The 18,568-nt window shown below is 38.2% G+C and overlaps 1 protein-coding gene across 1 annotated transcript; it reads right to left on the reverse strand.

The window, feature by feature from the left end:
• Positions 1–1,051: 1,051 nt before the first annotated feature.
• LOC139709145 (1-acyl-sn-glycerol-3-phosphate acyltransferase gamma-like) lies at positions 1,052–15,375 on the reverse strand. The gene is made up of 8 exons (XM_071621105.1): positions 15,125–15,375; positions 11,721–11,890; positions 10,568–10,729; positions 8,750–8,903; positions 7,112–7,214; positions 6,146–6,224; positions 3,096–3,309; positions 1,052–1,578 (listed from the first exon to the last, which is right to left on the reverse strand). Exons 1-8 carry the CDS (start codon positions 15,300–15,302, stop codon positions 1,421–1,423), a joined length of 1,218 nt encoding a protein of 405 aa, XP_071477206.1. The 5' UTR covers positions 15,303–15,375; the 3' UTR covers positions 1,052–1,420.
• Positions 15,376–18,568: the final 3,193 nt, after the last annotated feature.

Below are 18,568 nucleotides of genomic sequence, written 5' to 3' on the forward strand. Positions count from 1 at the left end.
TCACAGGAAATAAAATATTGATACATTGGAGCTTACAGGGCAATGCAAGCTAGAGAGAGAGAAAAAAAAAACACAGGGAATTTGAGCATATCTGATTGCATGATACCAGATAACAGTAATTTCCTTGGCAAATTTCCCTATGATATCTTACATAACTATCCAAAGAATGATCAAAATTACCATCAATGTCCAGTACAATACATCTGAATTGTTACACCTTATGATATTTCACTCTAATGTACAGTCTGATTCTGGTGAGAAAATAAAAACAAGATAAAACCAAACTTGTCTTAAGTATATTTTTTGAATGCTTGGTTGGCTGAGAAAATATAATGTAAAAAAAATCTGGCACAGAACTAAATGATTGTCAAAGGGAACTGCACATAGTTTTGTGGATTTTTTTTGACAATGGCTTTAATACACAGCATATAATTCTTCTTCATTTCCACCATCAAAAGGCAAGCACTTCTGTGGTTTTTAGAATTCAATGGATCATTAAAGTCTCTTTTCCTCCTGCAACCAGAAGAAGAATCAGACAGCCTTAAAGACCATGACATCAGTTGCAATACAAGGACGGATTTCTATGGATAGTCCTCACAAAAATGCTTAGCTTTTCATATTAATAGAAAATTTTTCCTCTTCCTATTCTGGAAAAAAAAAAATGCAACCCCAAAACCCAATCCAGCTAATGACAACTGTCTTCAGTGTCTGCCTATACCACACTCATCATTAGCATTACAGTACACTTTGAAATCATAGAGTGCTTCTCTGCAGCTTAATAGGTAATAACAACCAGTTCTTGATTTGGCAAAATGTAACCTCCTCTAATACAAAACAACAGATAAGGCTGGAATTTACTATCTGAGTGCCCAAGCTACAATCTACTGACATAGGCTTTGCAGCATACGCTATTTTTTTTAAATCATTATTATCTCTTTTTTTTTTTTTTTTGCATTGAAACGTACTCTCTTTAAACATCTTGTAAGTGTAGATACCATCACTATGTAAACAGTAACAAGTCTACGGGTCCAATACATAGCCAAGTCCATTGTTTAGTCTGTAATTTTGATAAACCTCCTTCAGGATTTTTCAGGTCATAGGTTACTGTAAGAATAGATGCTGTAGAGTACATGGTAGTGAATGGCTTTTAAATGGTGCAGCAACGAAGTCAGGAAGTACCTAGGTGACTTTTCAAGTTAGGCTGAGCAAATTTACTGTGCTTGGCGAATAGTATTGAGCAGTTCTTCATCCTTATTCGAAACTGAAAATAAGAGACCCACACTAATGGATTATGAACGCTCCATCACTACAAAATCGGTCATCCCGTATAAAAACTGCAGAGTTAAAAAAAGGAGGGCATCATTAGATGTAAAAATGGGGCAAAACTGCATACACCCATCTGCATCCATTCGTACCGGAACTACGTTTCTTTCTTGTGCTCCTCTGAGGTTATGCTGCCCCCATTGGCAGCTGCTGAATAGTGGCCATCTCCCTGGGCACGTCTGTCCTTTTCCCCACCATAGGTGGAGCCCTTGGATGATACTGTTACCGTGAGCAAGGACTTACTGAAGGATAAGACTGTAATGAAGGGGATATAAAAGTTAGAAAGATTTAAAAATGATAATGATAAATCAACAGCAATGAAGCTAATGCTTTTAACAGAATGTTGGAAAGTAACAATTCTAATTTTACTCTCACAATCCCAAGATAGCTTTAGAACATGACAACATTATACAGTCCTTCTAGGCATGGCTATGTCAACGCTTTGTTATCTTCTTTTTTTATGTACAGACTTGCATGCATTCAAATTTAAATGGAGTTTTGAAAAGGAGGTAAATTGAAGAGCACTCACACAAGACTTCTAGTATCATGCATACTGACAACGCACAAGACAAGTATGGATGACTGGAACTTATACTATATTTTGAATATTTATCTCCATTTTACACACATCGATGTCAGAATAAGAACCTCAAGTCTGCACAAATACTATTCAATGTCTCCTATGATATGTGATTGTCACAGTGGGTGAATATTAGACAAACACATTCCAAGGTGTTTTGTCATTTTTTTTTTGATTGTACAAAGGTTTTAGTCTTAATTCTTGCTGGTTTCTAGGAAAACAACTGCAAGAATCCTTACTGGTAGTACAAACATGAGGTACAAAAGAAAAAGTTTGCTATTGAAAAGACAATACAAATCCCTGCAAATGACAAATCATATTTGCCATTTTTAGTCTTGTTTGGCAATGCTTCTATGGACACATTCCATTTACTCAGGCATTATATCACATCCACCACTGCATGGGGAAAAAAAATCCTATGCCACATTGTGTTTGGGTACATTCAAGCTACATTCAAGTTGCACCTTCACGTCTGGTGACATGCATGAACGAGCAGTTAACTTCAGGCAAAGTCAAGCAATGATCATGTGATAGATTTAAAGGGATTGTATTGTATTGTATTGGTTGGGATGAGGATTCAGCTTTTAACCCTTTGTGAGATACTTAAAACCCACTTATCAAAATGTTCAAAGAGGATGCAATTCTGAGAGGAATTTTCAGAGGTTATCTGATGAAAATTGGCTTTGAAATGGCTGATATCCCAAAACAAAGTAAAATAAAATCATCATAATGAAAGGTAGGGCCCACCTTTTATTAGGATCGCTTTGTTTTGGATATTTCAGCCATTTCAAAACCAAGTTTCATCACATAGACTTTGAATTTTTTGGGGGAGTACATGCTCTTTCATATTTCATTAAAGATTTCTCATTATCTCACAAAAATGTTGGAAACCTGAAGCCCCATCACAACAAAACCTGTACCATCCTTTTAATGTGGAATTCTTGGAGAAGGGATCGTAAACCATACTGCAAAACATGATATATTTGCGGCATGAAATTTTCACGAATTGGAGCCGACGGCTTTTTTCGCGGCATGAAAATTTCGTGAATTGCCACTGGCATTCAATGCACATAGTGTAGACAAGAACTTCACATGCATTTTAATTTTGCGAATCATGGCGCTCGCGAAATTTGTGAAATCAAAATGCATGCGAACATTCCTCGTTTTACAGAAAATTGTCTCTGAGGCATACCCGCATAACAGACCGCACAGACGGCAACGATGAGGAGGGCAGAGCCGGAGAAGAGCATCGCCACGGCGTAGTAGGCTAGGGGCGCACCGATGAGCAGCATCCAGAAGGACATGACGTATAGGGGTAAAAGCGTGGGCGGGGGGACTCGCTCGGGGTACGCCGGGTCGAAGCCGGCGAATGTATTGTGCTCCAAAAAGTACTCATATGCTCTATCCTATAGCATGGTGGAAGGGAGGGTGGGTGAGAAGAAAAAAGAGAAAATATTTACCAGGGGAGAAATCAATTCAACTCAACTCAACTCAACTCAACTCAACTCAACTCAACTCAACTCAACTCAACTCAACTCAACTCAACTCAATTCAACTCAACTCAACTCAACTCAACTCAACTCAACTCAACTCAACTCAACTCAACTGAACTGAACTGAACTCAACTCAACTCAACCCAATTCAACTCAACTCAACTCAACTCAATTCAATTTAATTTCATTCAATTTCATTTCCATCAGCAAAAGAGATACATAAAAGTATGCTTTTGTCAGTTCATGTTATTGAGCAATTCAAAAAAAAAAATACAGATCATGGAATATACGATATATTATAGATATATAGTTAACGTCATATAGGGAAAAACATTGACACTTTGACAATGTATGTTTAGAGTCTGCAAGAAATTATCTACACATTAGGATACTAGTGTCTGTGAAAGTGTGTGGGGGGGGGGGGGATGGGTAAACTTTTGTCAAAATTCTTTAGCTTGTTTACTACATATTTTAAGTGGAGTTCAGTATGCAAGACATGAATGTTTCATGATTGCAATGGATACGGTGTGTAAGCAAAAGTCCCGCTCTACCCCTCTGATTTCCATGCCATTGTTGATGTTCAGATAAAAAAAGTATGCATGATAATAAAGTTTCATTGTGGCATACAGTCTTTCTCTCAAGGTTTTTTGTATCAATCATTACAGGGAGACTGTGTACACTGTATGTGATAAATGAACCCAACCATATCTTCACTGGAGCATTCACAGTCTATGTCAGTCTTGCATGGGTCTTGCCAAGCTCCGCCTTGGACTCAATGCATATGTGTTTTGTTTTGTTTTGTATTTTTTTCATTGTTTTGGTTCTGTTTTCTTTGGTTTAAATGCGTTTATATCTTATATCTTTCCTTATTTTTCATAAAAGTACTTGCCAGATTTAAAAGGGTAATACAAGACTTCTAACATTTTACACTTCTTTTAAAATTGCATTGCATCACATCGGCCATATCAGAAGGGTATAGAGTACAATGTAAGACCTTGTGAACTCTTTACCTTGTGACATGTAAAACCCCGACATCACAGTAGCAGAGCAGTAAAATGACTGCTATTGATTTTTTTTTCAGATTCCTTTAATGACTAATAAAATGATCACTTGAGGTGCAAAGTACTTCCTGATTCTTTTTTTTTCCTGTGAAATATTTACATAATTCCTATATTGTGAATTACAATACAGTGCACTCCTGATATCATGAACATGGTTATAAGGAAATTCCATTTACAGCAAAGAAAAATTCAGGCCGCAAGATTATCCACTCTATGTATTTTTATTGTTTATTTGTTCGGTTATAACAAAATTTCGATATAAGGAAAGAAAACCGTCAGTCCCGAGGACTTCGTTATAACGAGAGTCCACTGTACTGACATACCCATGATAAATGGTCTTTATAAAATGCAAAACTCATAAAATGATTCCTCTTCTGAAAATATACAACGAATGCCAGTGATAACACGGTCTCTAGATATAGAGAACTCTCAATGATTTTTGCTTTGATTAATGCAGTACAAATTGATGTGCTCTCTGCCAAAATTAGATTTGGTAACCCACATTTAATGACCTCATGAGTGGCCTGAGTCATTTGCTGTCCACTGGGGTATATTTGAAAACCACAAATAGCACCAGACGGTGAACATGTGCATGCTGATCGGTACTGTAAAAGCGCATATTTCTGCGTGACTAATTTTTTGCGCTCAGCCGGGCAAGAAGAGTTTCGCATGATTATAATTCTGTGGAAGCAAAACATCAATACTGGAACATATGGCATGCAAAAATATTCGTGTGGTTTTATTTTTGCACTAGCTTCTGGTTGCGAGAAATGCACGAAAATTTCAACACTGCGAAAATTCCCACTTTTACAGTAATTAGCTGTGTTCAGATGGAGGCAGTTATGGTCGAAGTAACTTCGGAGGAAGGGTCGGAGGAAGCTTGGTTGGAGTAACTTCGGAGGATAGGTCGGAGTAGTGCCCGTCTGGACAAGGTCGTGGTAACTTCCTCCGATCGGAGGAACTTACCACGACCTCTTCCTCCGAACGAGATACTCCTGAGTTTTCTCAGGAGTATCTCGCTACCATGACTACCCAGTCGGAGTAAATTGCCCGTGCGGACAAGCCCTCGGAGTATCTAAGAACTTACATACCTTACAACCTAAGTAAAACTTCCTGGGTCAAATCGCAATGTTGACATTTTGCGAGTACACGTGAAATTTTAACCTAGTCGATCGCGACGAAGAAGCCAGCGCTCATGCAGAAATTTCCATCAACAAGAATGGAGAAGACAAATGCCACTGGTAAAAAACAATCACATGGTCAACGTGGGCGGCGCTACTACTTCCGGAAGTGACACCGACCCTTGCACATAAATTGGTCGGAGTTTCTTCCCACGACCGTTGTGTGGACACAAGGGTCGTGGTAGGATATGCATTAATTTGAATATTAATTACCATGCCATAAATTTTTACTCCGACTAGAAATACGTCTGAACATGGCTATAGTTGACTTAAGGCAAGACTCTTTGTCTGTGTATGTACTCACATAGAGATCTAAAGCTGCACATAACTTGTTACAGGGATTCTTGAATGTATCCGAGCCTGGCCAACCTTCCCACTCAATGGAATCCCAACACTATTGGGTCTTTTACCCTCCATGGACCAACCACTCACAAATACCAGGTAAATTGTCATTGGCATGATATGTTAACAGGTTTCCACACAGTAATAACAGGTTAAATGTCCTACCTTATCTCTGTAGAGCTCGTGACAGTATTCGGCCGTTGCGTCCTCTGAATCAGTCGGTACCTCGTCTAACGGTAACGCTCTGAAAGTTGGATCAATAAAATAACATGTAAAACTCTCAGAATCCTGGAAGTAATTTCAAGAAGAGGGTTCATGAAAAGTCTTCACAGATACCTTTAAACAGAACAAAGCTTGTATCAGCTTCTCTTCCTTCATTGGCCGGGTAATTTATCTGTTTTAATAACAAAGTTGTTTTGCTGTGATATGTGTATGTTTTATGCTGTCATTAGATAGGACAAAGTTTTGAAAGACTGCTTGCACACTCACAAGGAATGGTCAATATTTTCAAAAATCTACAAGCTCTATTATTGTCATCTAAAGAGGAAAACCTTGCCTGTACCAATACAAAGACAATGAAAATGAAAAATGGGAATTATTGCAATTATTCTAACAAATTGTAAAACAAATCAAACCAGGGTAGTAGAATGAAACAAAAGTGGATGAAGATGTTTTTGGGGGTTTTTTTTTTCAATCTACTGGGAATAGTCTTGGTGACATTTTCATCTAGATCACTTTCAGGGTTGCAAACATTTAGACATCAAAATTAGGAAAATCCTGCAATGCAATCAGGAAAATGCTTGTGTGTTACAGGAATTTCAATGGGCATAAATAACTTTCATATCAGGGAGACTTTTGCATTTTTTTTTTGTCATGACATTGAGAGATATTAAAGTGTCCAGGGAATGTCCTGCACAGTGAGGGAGACTTGCCAGCTCTGCAACTTTATGAATCTCAAAACGTTCATTGCATATTAATGTGAACGCGGGTGCGTACATTTAGTTAATCCATGCAATTACACACTCAACAAAAAACAAGAAATCCAGAATTGTCACCAAAATTGTGCTGTGATCTGATCTCAAATTCAAACACCCAACATATATTCCCTGAATTTCTTACGGCGGCACTCACCTCACGAAAACATGAAAGTCAAATTGTTTCCCACAAATGAGGTCGTATATCGAGGGTTCAACATTATCTTGGTAAGCAATAGTTGTATTGTAGATTACAGGTACTGTAGAAAGAGGAAAAACAGGGAGAAAGATAAATACAGTGCAGGTATATTCATGTGGATATTGTGTTTCAACTGCATCTCCACATGATGTCCAAATGGATTTTAGTAAAGACCATGATCAAACTGAAAAAAGGCAAAAGTTTAATCAGCTTTGGACCTAAAGTGCATGACAAAAGTGAGTAATTTAGTATTTTCATGGTTTCATGAAATAGTGTAAGTTTACCTCATGAAGATGTTTTTTGCTGGTGTTGATTTGTCTGTTCACCTGTTTACAAAATAACTCAAAAAATTATGAACAGTTTTGAATGAAATTTTCAGGAGATGTTGATAATGACACAAGGAACAGTTGATTAAATTTTGGCAGTGAGCCAGACCACTGTTTGGATCCAAGATTTCATCTTTGTTCTTTTTTTTGTGTGTCTTTCTTTCTTTCTTTTGGAAGTCTTCTTTAGGGTGCCCATCTCTTGCAGGGTCCAATCATGAACACTAGATGGCGCACTTGCTTTTGCTACCTTCAGAGCCATTGTGCTGTAGGCCTGAAAAGTACAGCAGCGGCAGCGAGGGTTGGTTTGGATTGGTAAAGGAATCTAATACTGCAGATGTTATGAATGCAGATTATAATACAGGGGGCAATCACAATATGGGTTGTAATAGCTGCTTGGCAGAGGTCTGTGTTCTCCAAAAAAAATTTTCAAATACTATAATTATGTAGCTACAATCTTGCAAATAACATGTGGTGATGAAGTCAAAGCATGATAAAATTACCACTGTCCTACCAAAAGTTTTCATAAAAGTTCCTTGTTTTTTTACAAAATCTCAAAATAACAACTTTCATCCTTTGCATCAACATTTTGTCATCTTGCAATAATACTGCAATGATGACTTTTAGGGGGGACAGGGTTATAGCTGATAAATCATTGCCCCCAAACATGATTTGTTATACACTGATATCTAAAGCACAAACCAATGGGGTGTGGGGGGGGGGGGGGGGGGTTGGTCATGAGCGTTGGCAACGTCATCACCCCAGCTAAACTGCATATGCCATAGGGACCAAAATCACCATTCAGTGAAAGCATGCATTTTTTTTTTCTCTACAAATTCTGAAAGTTTCTGATTTCATGTCAAATTTTGATGAAGTTTCTACAAAACTGTTCATCTAATTAATTAATGTATTAAAGTCTGATTTGATATCATGTCATACTGCACTCCGACGGCGCATTTCCACATTGGATAGATATTACATACTGAACGAATACCATGCACCTTCTTTGCACACAACTACAAGCATATTGAAGCGAGTTGCATGTGAAATAAAAACAAAGTACCCATAATGATAAGCCATACATAATATTGTGTGTATATTTTACTTGCCTCATCAAAATGATATAGAAGATGATTTGTTAGGTTAATGAGGGCACTAATAGCGTTACATTGAGACAATTTGACCTCAAAGGATCCTCCGATGGGTACATAGGGTTGGGGAAGAGGACCTCATCACCAGTGGTAGAGATCAGAGAAGTCTGGGGTTAGTGTACCTTTTCCCTTATAGGCTTCAATGCACAGGTTGAACCCCTTAGTTCTCGGTAATAGGTGATGCTTGAGACCGGGAAGTCCCCGCTGCTTGGCAAATTCTTGGCTCTTCTCATATTTCTCTTTGGTATAGCGGGTCCCTTCACAGAAGATGAGTGTCTGAGTGGTTTATAAGTTTTGGTTTTGGTTTTTTGTTATGCGGTATGCACGAGAGAGGAAGCATTGTAAGAAGCATTTGAAGGTGAGTTCAATGACAAGTCACATATCGTCGCTGGGGTGACAAGACCTTGTATCTCAGATTTTTGTGAAAATGACTTTTTTTTGGATTAATGGTCAGATAATCAGTTCAGTGATGTCCTGTCTGAATCCTAGCTGTCTTACCCCCAAAATGAAGCCACCATGGCATGTCAAAGGACAGGCTCTCCTATTTGATGTAGTGCTTTGGCTGTTATAATCATTATTAAATTATTATCATTTATTCATTTTTTTTTGCTCTCCTGAACACTTGACATTTTGTAGACACAAGATCTCATCGCCCCAGTGACGATATGTCCTTCAATCACTGCATCAACAAAAGAAGGGCAAAATGAATTTCCACTTCTATACATAGTTTAAAAGAGTAAGCTCTGAGCTTGACCTTCAATCACAGCACCAACAAAAAGAAGCGCAAAACATGGGACCATCCTAACCCATTCAATACTCTGATTGAAATACGAGAGAGTTAAGAGATGCAGTTTCACAGAAAAGGAAGAAAAAAAGGGTTTACAGATTAGGGTCACTCAGGTGTGCTGTTTTGAAGTATCCATGAAATCATGTTCTATTTCGCAGTGAAAGCAGCATATGTCTTAAAAGATACAATAAAAATAAAAAAAAAACCTGCATATCTCTTGATTTCGGTTTAGTTATAAGTAGCCAAATTTGGACAGTATGTAGAGATAAGGTTACTCTCCCAGCTTTAGACAAATTTAACAAATTTCATTTGGTCAACCCAAATGATATATTTTTGTCCATTACAGAGAATTCTTTTAAAAAAATAAATAAATAAAAAATTACCACTATGTAATGTTGTGACTTATTTCACTTCCTTAGGAAGATACAATATTTGATGAGTTATAGATTATATTACAGCTGGGAAATTCTTCTTCTTTTATAACCTATCCATACCATATAAATCTCTCCTTCAACTTTTGCTGGTCTTGTGATGCAAGATTAAATGTGGCCTCATTACATCGGAAAATCATTATTGTGGGTTTTTGGAAATGAATAAATGAATGGCTATATTTGAGTTAAGGAAAAGCGTAGTTGAAGGTACCATAGAACCTGTATGCACTTTGGAAGCAGAGAAGCAGTTAGCAATGTATGACACAGGAATCTTTGATGAACTGAAAACGAATATATGCACCAAGATAAGCCCCTGCCACCCAGGCTCAAGTGTCATGTACATAAGCGCACTCACAATAAATTTCTTTCATGTAATGATGGATACCTTAGGTTCTTATTAGAACAGAAATGGTGTTTTTCATGCTGTCAAAATAAACTTGTTTTTCAAGTTTTATTGCCAATTTGAATGATAACACTCTCCACCTGCAACTTGTAATGCAAAAACGTCATAAGCCCAAATAGAAAATCACAAAGAAATATTCATAGGAAAAACGTGATACCTTGAACAAACAATTTCTGGGCATTCTGCATAATGGTTTCTGAAAGAGAAATAAACTGTGTCGCAAAATAATAGCACCACAGATTATCCCTGCTGATTATGTTCCTACTCGAAGCCTCCTTCCAAACTTCGGTCTACCGAAAAGTTGCAATTGTGTACTTACCACAGTGGGGAAGTGGTACGTGGTCATATTCTTCAGTTGCCTCATGAGGCTCGTCTTGTCCTTGGCATAGTTGCGGTTGACAAACAGCTGCTCCGTCAGGTAGAAGGACCAGCCAAAGAAAGGCACATATTTGATTTCATTCTTCATCAGACACTTAGCACCCTGCTCAAAAGAGAGAAAACAAAAACAAAAGGATAAAAAATCTAAAAATCAAACGATAGTAAAAACCAATCAAAGCAGAAAAAGAGATTCTGATATTAGCACAAACCAAAATAATTTTATGATCTATCCAGCTTTCTTAACTTGGCATCACAAAGGCAATATACGTGTGAAGCAATCTCACACAAGCAGTGCAGTAACAAATTGGGCAAACGATTTGATTCATGACACTGGACTACATGAAATGTACACCTTTAGCAAACAATTTGTTTACTGCTATGTAATACAAATATCACACATATGAATACTTTAAGAATTGTTTTGCTCTTCAACGTACTTACTTCAACAATGAATTATTGTTTAAGATTCATGAATTCTTTAGATTTATCCAGGGATGTCCTTTGCATCAAATACTCTAAGTTAACAAAAATGCTCCAATAGCTGCAGTCACAACGGTAGAAATTCTTGAAATTTAAGTTCTCAATGTTGCCAGTGTGCCCGCAAACTCCCTACAAAATCTTTTGCGAAACTTTCCACTTAAACTAAGGAAATTTCCTGAACCTCTGCAAATCTTCTCCAAGTTTGTGCAATCTGAACACTTGCAGTTGAAACTTCATGAAGTTTGTCACATGATCAGTCCACTTCCTGCCTGTAGTGCCTCCAAATCACATGGTCATTTGGATGTGACATGTTTGAATTGTTTGCATAACAATAATTAGCTGCTAGATGGCGCATTGTACTTTCTTCTGTGTTGTGCATGTGCACCAGTGGACCCAAACTGGAGAACTTATCCAGAACTGAAACTTCAAGTTTGGCCACCAGTGTGAACAGACGAGCAAACTGCAGGAAGTGTTCTCAGAGTCAAACTTGCTGAAGTTTTGCCAGCATGCCTGTGGCTTCTGATTGTCTTCCATCTAAATATGCTCAAATGCCTGTCACATCTGAAGGAACCAAAGGGGCAATTTTCTTGCGGCGCCTTGGAGCAGTATCTCACCCTCATCATTTTGAATCTCTCAGCCAGCTGCCAGATGACCAGCCAGTCCACATCCTGCTTGTGGTTGACGACGAGGAGGGCGTGCCTCCCTCCCACTTTCTCCAGGAAGTCATCCTCGGCATGCAAGTGGACCTTTGACGCCGACCAGTAGTCTGTCAACCAGACCAACTCTGACAATATTGACGAAGAAGAAAAAGACATACTTTCAATCTCGTGCCAGGAAATCGACAAAAAGAGCAGATGGCTACTGCAAATAACACTGCCCCTCCACCCACCCCCCCCCCCAAAAAAAAAAACAACTTAATAAACAAAACAAGCCTCATAAAAAACTGACAAGTCATAACTTTGAAATTATGTTTTCAACCGCTGCTACAGACTGTGGATAGGAGCAAAAAAAAATAAGTCAATCTAAATGGTTTCAGTCTTGCCAACTACAAAATCTGGCTAAACAAACAAATAAACTAAAACTCAGAGTAACAGTATGGAGTCCACACTGGAATCTGAACCACACAGAACTAAAGCTTTTGTTTTATACACGTATACATCATCACAGCATTTTCTGAAAATGAATAGTTTCCACATTGTCTATGCCATACATTTTGAATTATTTTGCTGTCCATGTGCAGCTTAAAGACAAAGTTTGGTCAATCTAAAGATTGGATTAGATAGCATGTGACCTTAGATTCATATGGCCAACAAAGAGCTTTGTTTAAACATTGTCGGAAAGTGCACATTACTGCCCTTAATAAATTGCATGGTGAACAACTTCCTAACATGACACAAAACTGCACCAAGTTTTTATTTTTTCAGGAGGGCATGTTGTATCTTGACAAAAAGGCATGAGACATTTTGTAACTAGACAAACACAGACAGTGATAAGCAGCTGTGGTTTTTTTTTTTGTGAACGCATTGTTCACTTCACTGATAAGTGAGAACCATGTCCTTCTGAACAAGGACGCATGGCAAATCATGTGTTTTAATTGTCTCAAGCTCAACCACTTTTGGCCTCATGACTTACATATTGTTTGGCCACTAATAGTTTGTAAGTCTGAAAAAAAGCAGCATATGTTGGACACCAATCAAACACTACAATCATTTAAAGGGTGTGTATAGTTCTGGTCGAGGTGTAGATTTAGCTTTTAATGTTTTGCGAGATATTCAGAAACCACTCTATGAGATGTCAAAGAATATGCAGTTCTAAGGGGTATCAAAAGTTTATTCGATGAAAATCGGTTTTGAAATGGCTGAGATATCCAAAAACAAGGTGAAACAAAGAAAGTTGTGGCATGTCTATTAGCACTTTTTGGGATAGCTCAGCCATTTGAAAACCAATTTTCATCAAATAAATGTTAAATCCTTCTTAAAATTACATGCTCTTTCATATTTCATAAGAGGCTTTTCATTATCTCACTTTAAAGAATGTTCAAAACATGAATCCCTACCTCAACCAGTACTGTACAGTCCCTTTAATCATTTACCTACTGTCACGGTGACCTACAGAGACTCTGAGTATCTAATCTATAAAACAACCACAGACAGAGGTCTGAAGCATTCCAGGAACATGAGAAAAAAAACAACAACAACACACAAACAAACTAACTAACCTCAAACCAAACTCAGTAGGTTCCTAATATCAATGTGAGAAGCATTTGTTACAATGCTGTGAAAATGTTTAGCAGAGTGGCTACAGTATTGATTTTTTCCTCTCTCTCTTTTTTTTTTTTTTTTTTGGGGGGGGGGGGGTGGGTGGAGATGGGGTTGAATTATCTGTACATGTATGTTGCAAGCTTACACTGTATATAACTTACACTTTATAATAGCAGTACTTTTGAAATTTAGACATTTCATATCACAATACTATATCAAGCATTTCATGTAAAAAATGACATCAGATCACCAGACACGAGATAACTTCAGCTTGAAAGAAGGCTAACTGAAACTATGGGCTATACTTCAAATGTGAAAGCAAAAGTACAAGAGGCCAGTATCTGCAATTAATACTACAAGAGACCAGCCATTAATATATGCATCTGTCATTAATGTGACACAAGGAGAAAAGAGTGGCTTCATTAAATCCATACATCGAATCTGATTCTTGCTGCAATAGTGGTTGACTCTTCATTACCACATGATTCATGGTAGAGCAGCTGGCATGATTTTTGTTTTCATGCACGCTATTGAAGGCCTTCAAGCTAATTTTTAAATAAGACACAATGATTTCATGGTTCCACTGGATCCTCGTCAAATGCAAAGTTTCCTGTTCCTTTTGCCCCAAAGAAGGGTTGTCACTGTATGCTCGGGTCATGGCTTGGACCTTGCCCATTAACGTCAGAGGTGTGTTACCAAACAGATAATGACTGCTTTCTAATTGTGGCATGGAACAAGATTTCACAGTAGGTAAAAAAGGTTTCATAATGTTGAATACAGTGGATCTTCTCATCTGTCCCTTTGTGTGCAACAGACACACGTGTCAGGGTTCAACATTAGTGGCGCCCCGGTGGCCAAGGGCCATTAAAATTTGGTGCTTGGCCACCAATTTTATCTTTTCTTGGCCTAGTCAAGCACAGTGAAGATTCAAAATCAATTGTAACTTTTGCCTTTATTTCATGCCATTACATTCCGAACCATAAAAATCTAAGATTTAAACATTTTAGTGGCCAAATCAAGCCACTAGACCAAAAAGTTTGTGTCGAGCCCTGCATGTGGATATGTGGGACTAGTCATTTATTACATGACACCAAGGTAGCAATGTTGCAATTTCTATTACTTTTGTTTTGTTTTGTTTTGTTTTGTGTGTGTGTGTGTTTTTTTGTGTTTTTTGTGTGTTTTTTTTTGTGTTTTTTTTTTTTTGGGGGGGGGGGGGAATAGGGAAATATGAAGGCAAACATTGTGCATAGTATGGACCAATAAGTTTCTTTAACCTAATGCAGGGAATAATTTTCAAACTCAAATTTGATTAGCAATTTCAGCTGATAAGAATATTTTCAATGATATCCTGTACACTTCTATGTAAGAAAATTGCTACACAAAAGTTAGTTTGTGTAGCAGTGGTGTAAAAATGCATAGCAAATTGCGATGCGATACCAGGAAAATTATTCCCTGTAATGGTGTACCTAGATAAGCTTTTTACAGTCCATAGCATGCACAATCTATGCCTTCATATTTCCTTAAGCCCTTCAGGAAGATTCTTTAGTGGGTGATGTGCAATGCCTTGAATGATTTCCAAGGTAAGAGGATTTTGAACCCATTGCCTCTAGAAGGTAAGCTGGTGGACAATGTGTGTACAGGGCCTAAGAGGGTTTCAAAGGCTGGTAGGGAACATGTTAAATTCAATCAGGGCAAAGTCAAGCAGTTCAAGAATTAAATGTGAAGGGAAAGATCGAATGGATGGCTGCAATACTCACGGAGCCAGAGTAGATTGATGATGTGCCCGTTCAATGACCGGTACCACTGTTTACTGAACGGCCACACGACCACGGTGAAACACTGGCATGTCGTGACAACGAGGGCGCTGATCAGGAAAACGCAGAAGATCCACACATGGACAATGCTCGACTGCTTCAGGGCAGAAAGGAGGCCCATGGTGATGGAGTGAGTGGCAATTTCTCTTCTCTGTAGTCTGTGAAAGGCACTGTCTGTAAATATTCGCGCAGGGATGTCGTTTCCACGTACACAACCGTCTTCAGTGACACCTGAAAATCGGATGATAGTGAATTGGCACACGTAAATGTAGATCCACTCTAATACAATCATGATTACTATAACTGCACAAGGGATGGCACTTCATTTCACAATAGAGTTTTTCTTGTGTACTATTCTTGTGTATACTTAAACAACTAAAGTTTTGTGACTTTCCCCTGAAACTTGCATGAAAGTTTAAAACTGGGTGTTACAACATGCGATATCAATCAGATACATTGAGTCATAGGAAAGGGTCATATCATCCTGCTACTCAGTTCAATTTATGCAGCTCTCGTCAAGCACAGGTGGGATTATTACAGCATGAATATTTTGGTACAGAATTTAAAATCTTGTCATCATTAACCTTACACCTCTGAATATCTCTGCCATCTTGTTTGGGAAAAATATTTCGGTAGTTGTTATGTATAAAGATGAATTCATTAAATTTAAATCTGCTCCCCACCCCCCCCCCCCCAAAAAAAAAAAGATAAGAAAAAAGAATCCACAAAGATTTTCTAATTTGCAGACAGAAAGAAGAAGTTCAATGTTCTAAAATGTGTAAATACTTTTTTTTTAAATTCTGCAACCAAATGAAACACTTGATAGTAATAAGGGCTTAATTTATATCTCCTAGATTTTTTTTTTCTTCATTACCTTCGAGTTACATTTATGAAACACCAAACAATTAAACTTAGTTGAATTAAAAAAAAAAGGACATAGATTCAAAGGGTAATGGGCTGCAGCAGCAAGGCAAAGATATGTAGTTTCTGGGACTTTGAAAGGGTTAAAGATTTCTTTGCCAGGCACAGAAGCACAAGATGGCAGAACATGGCCATGGGAGGAGTGTTGTTTTGGATAAGCAAGTACTCCATGCCGCATTATTCAACTGTCAAGACTATTTAAAGTGCTAGCAACCCTGGGGCACATGCCACGGTTACTCTAACTCCACTGCCTACACTATGGGAGTGCCCTCAATGAATAGCAGGCTATTCACATTGTTGAGAAACATAAATTTCAGCACCTCTAAAAGTGCTTATTTCACCAGCGAAAACATCCACTTTTACTGTATTGCCTACGCGTACGTGCGTGCATAAAGGCATTTTGCCAAAACCATTGCATTAGCATTACGTACGGCATTCACAATCACCGATCACCAGGTCACAAGTCTAAAATTTCTCTTATCAAACCAACCAAATACGCAAAGAAAATCAGCAAACACAAGTGCAAATTTCATGATTTTGCAGTGTTGGTGGGCCGTTTGGTTGGGTCTGGGTAGACGTCGGATGATAGTACATGTAGATTCTAGAGCCAAAGGTGGAGCACAATTCAGCATATTCTGGTGTGTAGACAGGCCTATTGTGTGCAGATCGATATTTATACACGGCATGTCCTGATCTGCCGGTTGCCTTTCCTGTGTACGTAAACTGTAACAACCTAGCTGCGGGTACGGGCGGCCTGGCTCGAGATAGGTCTCCGCACCATATCCCTGCTGCTTTCTCAGTGTTGGTACCGGTATGTCATATTTTCAGTCACATCTGCCAAGGTTGATGTACCAACGTAAGCACCATAAAATATTCAAAACTACATGTATGCTCATACCAACATCACATATTGATCTATTAATCTAAACGTATGAGAGGAAGTGAAACGACATGATCAAAGGTGAATATTGCCCTTGAAATGTACTCACTCTTCGGCAAATCAGTCACCGGTATCGGAATCCACTGTGCGCATATTATGCACATGCAGCCAGCGTGTAATGAATCGCGATTTAGGAGTATGGAACGCCGATAGTGTCAAAAGTCGAGAGGCGAGCAGAACCTTGCACTGTACTCGAGTATTGTGTGCTTGACTCGAGAGACAACGAAAAGCACTACACGTATTATGTCGCAGAATAGAATCGCACCAAAACAGCCCAGTTAATTTTTCTAGACGGATATCATCCAGACAAATTTACTTGCGATGAGAATCTTCATGATATCGAGAGAGGCAAAGCAAACAGAAGAGGAAGAGAGAATCAGACGAACATCGATGCTAACAAGAACAATGAAGAATGAAAATGATAAAGCTCTATGCTGTTCTGGCCATCTGTTATGCTTGCCGTTCGATAACGCAACGGTTCGCGATGTTACGTAATAAGGTTAATGTGCCGTTATACCTGCCGCTTGCATTGTTATTCTCAATTAAATAGCTCATATTGATTTGCACTCAACTGTATAGAGGCGACGGAATATGAAAATATTTCACATGAGAAACTGAAATTACGTGCTCTTTCATAATTATGCTGAAAATATAATGTTGGCCTACGTATACTATTCATACGTGTATAGTAGAACGAATGGCCTACGTGTGTATATGCTTTTTATGTATGTATATGTGCATTAAACTGTACTTTGCTGATTTACTAACATGCCAGGAAAGAGATTGTTATAAGTCACCCTATTGGCGCAACAACTTATATCATAATGCACGCAAACAAGTTTCAGGCATTGATATACAGCTACAAAGCAGCCGTTAACTCAGTGTCCATAGCGAATTTTTTTATAAACTTAAAGACATCAATACGCTCGCTTCAGTTTAATTGCTATGATGATATTTCTGTATTTCAGTTTGAAAGCACCAACGAAAGAATAAGCAAAAGGTACATAAGATTGGTCTTCGAATGTGTGGGTAGGGTTTTTTTTAATCTTTCTCTCTCTCTGCTCCGCCAGATATCTAGTTCAAAAATCGTTACACATCACACTCATTACAGTATCAATAAGAGACGTTTATCATATCGTTTGCCAGCCGTTGTAACTTCAAACACAATGATATATAAACGTACATGTATAGGCCTATTGTTGTATAATGTCGTAAGTCATCCCTATATGTTTTGTGTCACTTGTGTAAAGTTTCTATTTCAGTCATTTCTTTTTTTATTGTAAGGGGTATATTGTTAACATTGAAATAATCAAAGGGGAGTTCTCACTCTCAGTCAAATACACACAGAAACACACACACATACACAGATTACACACACATATACATACTGTAATGTTTTGTTATATATTAGACCCAGGTTCGATCCCTGACGGAGACACTCTTGCGCTTTTCCAAAAAGAGGAAAAACAGTAAGAGGAATAATGATGCCAAAGCTACGCACCGATTTCTCCTTCCTTTCTCATATG

This window comes from Diadema antillarum, unplaced genomic scaffold (assembly GCF_040938485.1).
Source record: "Diadema antillarum isolate AM-2024a unplaced genomic scaffold, OU_Dant_1.0 seq00001410_RagTag, whole genome shotgun sequence".
Taxonomy (NCBI): domain Eukaryota; kingdom Metazoa; phylum Echinodermata; class Echinoidea; order Diadematoida; family Diadematidae; genus Diadema; species Diadema antillarum.